Source organism: Babylonia areolata, chromosome 13, assembly GCF_041734735.1.
Source record: "Babylonia areolata isolate BAREFJ2019XMU chromosome 13, ASM4173473v1, whole genome shotgun sequence".
In the NCBI taxonomy this organism is placed as follows: Eukaryota; Metazoa; Mollusca; class Gastropoda; order Neogastropoda; family Buccinidae; genus Babylonia; species Babylonia areolata.
The window spans coordinates 27,900,831-27,910,830 of NC_134888.1; the positions used below are offsets into that span (position 1 = coordinate 27,900,831).

The following is a 10,000-nucleotide window of genomic DNA, read 5'->3' on the forward strand; positions in this document are numbered from 1 at the left end:
CCCCATTCCCGATCACTCAGGTGCTGGGTGACAGAACCGCCCGACACAGACCCTCTTTGAACTGTTCTCAGCTCCGGCTGCACTTGATTGGCACGCGCTCGTGGGAACGGGGGGTGACGGCTGATCTAGTTTCGGTCCGTGTAGTTCTCCGTGACAATGCTTTGGGGAGAAGACGGTGATTTGACAAGTCTCAAAGACTTGAACTGTGGTGAAGAAAGGGAAAATGTGGGTTGGGTGGTGTGTGTGTGTGTGTGTGTGTGTGTGTGTGTTTTGGTGAGTGAGTCACAGAGACAGATTTCAGCACTTGATTCGCGTTGTTTGCGGGGACTGTTGATACTTGGGAGAGACAAACAGAGACAAACAGAGACAGACAAACAGAGACAGAGACGGGGATTCAGAAGTGGAGCTTGGGAAGAATGTGATTAATATTTTTATTTCAGTGTGAGGTGGGGTCATTACTTTACAGAGTGAGTGTGATTGAGACACAGAGAGGGAGGGGGATTCAGATTCAGATTCAGATTATTTATTCATTAATAGGCCTAGGCCCCTTATGAAGGGGTAAGTGACAATATAAGTAATAACAAACAAAATGAAAATATATAACCAACCATAATAAGTATACATATTACATAAACGCTGCAATGAAGTACAGCATCTTAAGATGTCACGAGAGGGAGTGGGAGTGAGTGAGAGAGAGTGTGTGAAAGAGGGCACACACACACACACACACACACACACACACACACACACACACACTTTCGTCGAGAAGCAAAAAAGAAAATTTTGAGCCTCTCAAGACGGAGCCAGGGACCTCATTATCTCAATCACCCCAGATACTGACATAATCATAGACATGCACAGACAGCTGTGGACATGGACGATGAGAGCGGAAGCGAGGTGGGGGAGGGGCGGAGAGAGTGGGGAGAGAGCGGGAGAGCGAGAGCGCAGGGAGGGGGGGGGGAGACACAGATTGGGAAGGGGTGGGTGCGGTGGAGGGAGGGGGGGGAGGCGCAGAAAGTGAGATAGAGAGAGAGATTGGGGCAAAGAGAGAGAGATAAACAAGACAAGACAAATAGTTTACTGAACTGGGCCATTTGCCCATGTCAAAGGGAACAGTGGGGTAGGGATGAAAAATCAGACGAAAGAAAACAGCGTATATTGCATGCCAAGGGTTTTGAATTTCATTATGCATCCAAGTACCACGTTCTTAACTGGAATGTCTTATTTATGTAGATAGCGAGTTTCATTGAGTATTTCACGTTTGATAGCAATAACGCTAATATGAACATAGATGGTTGGTTGCAATTTTTTTTAAAGAATAAACTGTTCTCTAACCTGTTGGTATCTAGGACAAATGAGCATGAAGTGGATTTCTGATTCATAGACACCCTCACAGAAAGGACAATCCACACATTTCTCCTTAGCCTCACGAAAACGGTTTAAATGATATTTTACTGGTGAAACACCAAGCATTATTCTTGTTAAACATTTCCTAACTGCGCTAAAGAGAGATAAAATAAGACAATGAGAGAGAGGTAGGGGCAAAAAGAGACACAGAGAGAGAGAGAGAGTTAGGGGTAGAATGAGAGAGAGGGAGCAGGAGGCAGAAAAATGAGAGAGAGGGAGAGGAAGTGGGAGAGAGAGAGAGAGGGAGCTGGGGGGAGGGGGGAAAACTAGGTATGGACCAACGGACTTCTATACGTCCGTGGTATCGACGCACAAAATGAAACCATGTAAACTGTCCACACTCCTGCCTTGGGCCGGGAGGGTTACATAAGCGATTTCTTGCAGCGCTTCGGTTCCTCCGCTTCACGTGGAGATGTTTTGCCCTCCGTTCGCGTTAATTCCACACAGACTTGGGAAAATTCCTTAGGTCTGAGCAAAGTTAGCCTGCTGCCAGGATCAGCCTGTGTAACCCTGCCCCAAGGTTGTCTCCTCTGTTGACTCTGATAAATGTCCTTAAGGACAGAAGGGGAGTGGAGGGGGGGATGAGGGTGGAGGGAAGGAGGAGGGAGGGATATGGATGAGGGTAGGGCCAGCACGTTGGACTGTCTAAACTGTGTGTGACATTTACTTCTAAACAGTCAGACTCTCAACGCCTTATTCAAGGGTTTTTTTTAAAGTTTGTTTTGTTTTGTTTTGGGGTGGGAGGGTTTTACCGAAAGGTCATTCCGTCCAAGCAGAACGGAAACAGAGAGACAGACATGCATACAGACAGGCTGACAGACAGCCTGGCAGGCAGGTCGATGCACAGAGGTGGAAAGAGACACAGATAGATGGAGAGAAGGACAGGGCACTGAAAAACAGAAACAGACCAAGAGACAGAGAGAGGGTGTGTAGGGGGGGGGGGAGGTCTTTTCGGGAAACAGATTTTAAATAACAAATTCTTTTCGCAGCTCTGATCAGCTTAACTGATTTAGCTGTTTCTTGAATGTTTGAAATGGCCTTACGTATATCCCATCAATACTCAAGAGGACAAAACTCAATTTGAAAGGCAGAGGTTCTTGCTGAAGAACGGACTGTCATCATCATAACCCATATTGTTTGTTATCTCATGCTCAGGGGCTAAAAAAAAATACAAATACATTTGAAATCACTCATTTAAAAACAAATTAAGCCACTCATTTATTCATATTTTTCTTTCTTATCAAACTGAAGATTGTCAGTGTGCAGTGTGAGACAAGACAACATACACACACACGCGCGCGCGCGCAAACCACACACACACACACACTCACACACACACACACACACACACACACACACACACACACTCAAACACACACACACACACACACACACACACACACACACACACACACACTCAAACACACTCAAACACACACACACACACACACACACACACACACACACACACACACACACACACACACACACACATATCAACAAGCAACGAACATGCTGCCTTCAGAGAAGCGGTAGAGCTGGAGGGCAAGGAAAGGACAACCGTTGGTGCGCCAAAAAATGAAATGAAGCCTTGTCAATTATCTCCCTTCCTGTCCTGACGGCGGCCCCTTCCCCTGGCTTGGTAATCCACTTCAAAGAGAAGGACGAAGAAAGAGGGGAGGAGTGGGGTCCGGGGAGGGGGGGGTGCGGGGGGGGGGTTGGGAGGGAAGGGGGCAGGGGGCAACGTTGGTAGAAGAGGTGAAGGTCAGTACTTTTGGACTGTCTGTGCTCCCAGCCACTTGTCGAAAACCAATCAGACTTTGACTCTGTCTGCGGGTTTTCCGAAAGGTTAGTCCGTCCATGCAGGAGACACACACTCTCTCTCTCTCTCTCTCTCTCTCTGTGTGTGTGTGTGTGTGTGTGTGTGTGTGTGTGTGTGTGTGTCTGTCTGTCTGTCTGTCTGTCTGTCTGTCTGTCACACACATATACACACACACACTCTCTCTCCCTCTCTCTCTCTATCTCTCTCTCTCTCTCTCTCTCTCTCACACACACACACACACACACACACACACACAAACTCATACACACACACACACACTCTCTCTCTCTCTCTCTCTCCTCTCTCTCTCTCTCTCTCTCTCTCTCTCTCTCTCTCTCTCTCTCTGGAGCAAGTTTTGACATGGTTTTGAGGGTAAGGGGAAGTGAAGTTCTAATATACTTTTTTTTTTCTTCCCCATCTTCTTCCATAACGACCTTACGTGCATCAGTTTGAGACCCTCCAAATTGTTCTGCATGCTACAGTAATCACTTTAGCTGGCAGACTGGAGCAGTGCAGGAGATGGCCTTTCTCTTCCTTCCGCCCCAACAACCATCACTTTGAAAGCCGGTGAAGGCGGGAAAAGATAGACGATAGAACCTCTGTTGTTGACGGGCGCAATAGCCGAGTGGTTAAAGCGTTGGACTGTCAATCTGAGGGTCCCGGGTTCGAATCACGGTGACGGCGCCTGGTGGGTGAAGGGTGGAGATTTTTACGATCTCCCAGGTCAACATATGTGCAGACCTGCTAGTGCCTCAACCCCCTTCGTGTGTATATGCAAGCAGAAGATCAAATGCGCACGTTAAAGATCCTGTAATCCATGTTAGCGTTCGGTGGATTATGGAAACAAGAACATACCCAGCATGCACACCCCCGAAAACGGAGTATGGCTGCCTACATGGCGGGGTAAAAACGGTCATACACGTAAAAGCCCACTCGTGTGCATACGAGTGAACGTGGGAGTTGCAGCCCACGAACGCAGAAGAAGAAGAAGAAAGCTGGTGAAGGCGGGAAAAGATAGACGATCGAACCTCTGTTGCTTATAGATACATAGATCCATAAACACTGGTGCGCAAAACCCATGGTGTAAAGGACATTGCATGTGACATATGAAATGAGTAATCATGTATGAAACACACAGATGATTTATTGATTGACAAGTTATTAATTACGAAATAGTGAAATAAGTAATCATATATGAAACACAGAAAATGTTTAGTGATTCACAAACCATTCATTTTCCCATCACGTTTGATCTACGTTTTGATAGCATTCTATTTGTACTCACAGACGCACAAATATGTATGATATATAATTTTCTTTTTAATAATAATGGTAATAATGATGATGATAAACAATTGTAAACTCTACGATCTCCCAGCCCCAGAGGTGTGAACGTCAATCTGCATTATTATTATTATTATTATCATCATCATTATCGTTAATCTGTCTCATTTCTCCCAGCTTCGAGGCGTTCCTGTTGTATTTTGTATTATTCAGTCCCTTCCCATTCCAGTCTCTCTGCCCACTCAGAGCCACCCCATCCCATTCCAGTCTCTCTGCCCACTCAGAGCCACCCCATCCCATTCCAGTCTCTGTCTTTCCACTCAGAGCCACCCCTTCCCATTCCAGTCTCTCTGCCCACTCAGAGCCACCCACCCCATCCCATTCCAGTCTCTGTCTTTCCACTCAGAGCCACCCCATCCCATTCCAGTCTCTCTGCCCACTCAGAGCCACCCCATCCCATTCCAGTCTCTGTCTTTCCACTCAGAGCCACCCCATCCCATTCCAGTCTCTCTGCCCACTCAGAGCCACCCCTTCCCATTCCAGTCTCTCTGCCCACTCAGAGCCACCCCATCCCATTCCAGTCTCTGTGCCCACTCAGAGACACCCCATCCCATTCCAGTCTCTGTGCCCACTCAGAGACACCCCATCCCATTCCAGACTCTCTGCCCACTCACAGCCACCCCATCCCATTCCAGTCTCTGTGCCCACTCAGAGAAACCCCATCCCATTCCAGACTCTCTGCCCACTCACAGCCACCCCATCCCATTCCAGTCTCTGTGCCCACTCAGAGACACCCCATCCCATTCCAGACTCTCTGCCCACTCAGAGACACCCCTTCCCATTCCAGTCTCTCTGCCCACTCAGTGCCACCCCTTCCCATTCCAGTCTCTGTGCCCACTCAGAGCCACCCCTTCCCATTCCAGTCTCTCTGCCCATTCAGAGCCACCCCTTCCCATTCCAGTCTCTCTGCCCACTCAGAGCCACCCCATCCCATTCCAGTCTCTCTGCCCACTCAGAGCCACCCCATCCCATTCCAGTCTCTCTGCCCACTCAGAGCCACCCCTTCCCATTCCAGTCTCTGTGCCCACTCAGAGCCACCCCTTCCCATTCCAGTCTCTGTGCCCACTCAGAGCCACCCCATCCCATTCCAGTCTCTGTGCCCACTCAGAGCCACCCCTTCCCATTCCAGTCTCTCTGCCCACTCAGAGCCACCCCTTCCCATTCCAGTCTCTGTCTTTCCACTCAGAGCCACCCCATCCCATTCCAGTCTCTGTCTTTCCACTCAGAGACACCCCATCCCATTCCAGTCTCTGTGCCCACTCAGAGCCACCCCATCCCATTCCAGTCTCTCTGTCCACTCAGAGCCACCCACCCCATCCCATTCCAGTCTCTCTGCCCACTCAGAGCCACCCCATCCCATTCCAGTCTCTCTGCCCACTCAGAGACACCCCATCCCATTCCAGTCTCTGTGCCCACTCAGAGACACCCCATCCCATTCCAGACTCTCTGCCCACTCACAGCCACCCCATCCCATTCCAGTCTCTGTGCCCACTCAGAGACACCCCATCCCATTCCAGACTCTCTGCCCACTCACAGCCACCCCATCCCATTCCAGTCTCTGTGCCCACTCAGAGACACCCCATCCCATTCCAGACTCTCTGCCCACTCAGAGACACCCTTTCCCATTCCAGACTCTCTGCCCACTCAGAGCCACCCTTTCCCATTCCAGTCTCTGTGCCCACTCAGAGCCACCCCTTCCCATTCCAGTCTCTGTGCCCACTCAGAGCCACCCCTTCCCATTCCAGTCTCTGTGCCCACTCAGAGCCACCCCTTCCCATTCCAGTCTCTGTGCCCATTCAGAGCCACCCCTTCCCATTCCAGTCTCTCTGCCCACTCAGAGCCACCCCATCCCATTCCAGTCTCTCTGCCCACTCAGAGCCACCCCATCCCATTCCAGTCTCTGTGCCCACTCAGAGCCACCCTTTCCCATTCCAGACTCTCTGCCCACTCAGAGCCACCCCATCCCATTCCAGTCTCTGTCTTTCCACTCAGAGCCACCCCTTCCCATTCCAGTCTCTGTCTTTCCACTCAGAGCCACCCCTTCCCATTCCAGTCTCTGTGCCCACTCAGAGCCACCCCATCCCATTCCAGTCTCTGTGCCCACTCAGAGCCACCCCTTCCCATTCCAGTCTCTGTGCCCACTCAGAGCCACCCCATCCCATTCCAGTCTCTGTGCCCACTCAGAGCCACCCCATCCCATTCCAGTCTCTCTGCCCACTCAGAGCCACCCCATCCCATTCCAGTCTCTGTCTTTCCACTCAGAGCCACCCCATCCCATTCCAGTCTCTCTGCCCACTCAGAGCCACCCACCCCATCCCATTCCAGTCTCTGTCTTTCCCCTCAGAGCCACCCCTTCCCATTCCAGTCTCTGTCTTTCCACTCAGAGCCACCCCATCCCATTCCAGTCTCTGTCTTTCCACTCAGAGCCACCCCTTCCCATTCCAGTCTCTGTCTTTCCACTCTTTCCCTTTCCATCACATTCCAGCCTCCTCCTTTCCACTCAGTGCCTTTCTGTCACATTGTATGTGTCTCTCTCCCTCTGTCTGTCTGTCACACACACACACACACACACACACACACACACACTCTCTCTCTCTCTCTCTCTCTCTCCCTCTCTCAAGGCCTAAGCGCGTTTGATTACAGTGCTGGTTAGGCAATATCTTTGCAGATGTGGTGTAGCGTATATGGATTGGTCAGAACGCAGTGACGCCTCGTTGAGAAACTGAAACTGAACTGAACTTCAGTGTCCTCCTTTCCACTCAGTGCCATTCCATTGCAGTGCCCTCCTTTCCACTCAGTGCCATTCCATTGCAGTGTGTCCTCCTTTCCAGTCAGTGCCATTCCATTGCACTTTCCTCCTTTCCACGCAGTGCCATTCCATTGCAGTGTCCTCCTTTTCACTCTGTGCCATTCCATTGCAGTGTCCTCCTTTCCACCCAGTGCCATTCCATTGCAGTGTCCTCCTTTCCACCCAGTGCCATTCCATTGCAGTGTCCTCCTTTCCACTCTGTGCCATTCCATTGCTGTGTCCTCCTTTCCGCTCTGTGCCATTCCATTGCAGTGTCCTCCTTTCCACTCTGTGCCATTCCATTGCAGTGTCCTACCTTCCACTCTGTGCCATTCCATTGTAGTGTCCTCCTTTCCACTCTGTGCCATTCCATTGTAGTGTCCTCCTTTCCACTCAGTGCCATTCCATTGCAGTGTCCTCCTTTCCACTCAGTGCCATTCCATTGCAGTGTCCTCCTTTCCACTCAGTGCCATTCCATTGTAGTGTCCTCCTTTCCACTCAGTGCCATTCTATTGTAGTGTCTTTTCCACTCTGTGCCATTCCATTGCAGTGTCCTCCTTTCCACTCTGTGCCATTCCATTGCAGTGTCCTCCTTTCCACTCTGTGCCATTCCATTGCAGTGTCCTCCTTTCCACTCTGTGCCATTCCATTGCTGTGTCCTTTCCACTCAGTGCCATTCCATTGCAGTGTCCTCCTTTCCACACTGTGCCATTACATTGCAGTGTCCTCCTTTCCACTCAGTGCCATTCCATTGCAGTGTCCTCCTTTCCACTCAGTGCCATTCCATTGCAGTGTCCTCCTTTTCACTCTGTGCCATTCCATTGCAGTGTCCTCCTTTCCACCCAGTGCCATTCCATTGCAGTGTCCTCCTTTCCACTCAGTGCCATTCTATTGCAGTGCAGTGTCCTCCTTTCCACTCTGTGCCATTCCATTGCTGTGTCCTCCTTTCCGCTCTGTGCCATTCCATTGCAGTGTCCTCCTTTCCACTCTGTGCCATTCCATTCATGTGTCCTCCTTTCCACTCAGTGCCATTCCATTGCAGTGTCCTCCTTTCCACTCTGTGCCATTCCATTGCAGTGTCCTCCTTTCCACTCTGTGTCATTCCATTGCAGTGTCCTCCTTTCCACTCAGTGCCATTCCATTGCAGTGTCTTTTCCACTCTGTGTCATTCCATTGCAATGTCTTTCTTTCCACTCAGTGCCATTCCATTGCAATGTCCTTTCCACTCAGTGCCATTCCATTGCAATGTCCTCCTTTCCACTCAATGCCTTTCCATCTAGTGCCGTTCCATCCCATTCTCGTTTCTGTCATCCCACTGTTTCATGCCGTTGCAGCCTTGGAGCGGAGCCGCAGCACCCCGGGGTTGGTGGAGTCAGCAGGGAAGGTTCCCCTGGACGCCATGTTGGTGCAGCGCCACCACACGCTTCCGGCGGGCCTCTTGTCGTCCACCGCCAACACCGCGGGGGGCACGGCTCCCCCTCTCCCCGGGGACAGGGGCCAGGAGGCGGACGCCGAGCGACTGAGGAAGCTGGAGTCCACACAGAGCGAGGACAACCTGCTGAGCAGGTGAGGGGGAGGTGGGGGTGTTGTGTGGGGGGGCGGGGGGGGGAGGGGACGGAGGAGGAGGGGCAGGAGGAGAAGGATACACGCAGTGAGGGCAATCTGCTGACAGGTGAGAGGGAGGAGGAGGAGGAGAAGGAGAATATTGTGAAGACAACCTGCTGACCAGGTTAGAATAATGATGATGATGATGGTGATAATGACGATTATGATGATGATGATACACAGAGCAAGGACAACAGGTGAGAATGATGATGATATGATGATGACTGTGTGTGTGTGTGTGTGTGTGTGTGTGTGTGTGCGCGTGGTCGCGCGCGTGTGCGCACGCGTGTGTGTGTGTTTAAGGATTTCAATCTAAAGATTTGATAACAGATTCCACTCTTTTACGAATTTGATACTTCACCCCATAGGGAACGGTTGTTTTGTTGTTGTTGTTGTTTGTTTGTTTGTTTGTTTGTTTGTTTGTTGTTTGTTTGTTTGTTTTGTTTTGTTTTGTACGATGAAGTAAAAGTAACCTAGACACCCATACCAGTGGCTGTTTTCTTTTCCTTCATGAACACTGACGTGCAGCCCCATTTCCATGTCCACATCTCGTCCCCCGTGCCTTGATGTCGCTCCTTTGTCTTGCCGTGTCTGGTCATCATTGTTCTGGACTGTTAGTTCCCTTCAAGATCTGCCGGCAGCGACTGATGTTTTCTTTGTATCACACTAGGCAGGGAAAGAGCAACATGGCAAGGAATGGCTTTTTTAGGTGGGGTGGGGAGTTGGGGGGGGTCATATGGAATTCTGTCCTAGCATTAATGTTATATGCGCCCCACTCACACGCTGACTTTGTGTCACGTCAACAGGCAAAGAACGTAACATAACTGGATTCCTTTTGCGGGGTTGGAAGTCGGGTTAGTGTGGGGAAGGGGGTGGGGGGGAAGCATATGGAATTCTTGTCTGGCATGAATTAATGTTATACCCGCTTTCTCACGCACTCTGTCATCCGGTTCCAGTCTCTGTGTACTGTTCATTCTTCTGGACTTCGTCACCGTCAGTGTGTGTGTGTGTGTGTGTGTGTGTGTGTGTGTGTG

The 10,000-nt window shown here is 50.4% G+C and overlaps 1 protein-coding gene across 1 annotated transcript in view; it reads left to right on the forward strand.

Annotated features, from left to right (window-relative positions):
- LOC143288900 (uncharacterized) overlaps window positions 1-10,000 on the forward strand; it is a 276,061-nt gene that overhangs the window by 253,545 nt on the left and 12,516 nt on the right. The window contains exon 6 of the mRNA XM_076597564.1: window positions 8,696-8,927. Coding sequence (XP_076453679.1) covers window positions 8,696-8,927 — 232 coding nt within the window. The remainder of the gene's footprint in view (window positions 1-8,695; window positions 8,928-10,000) is intronic.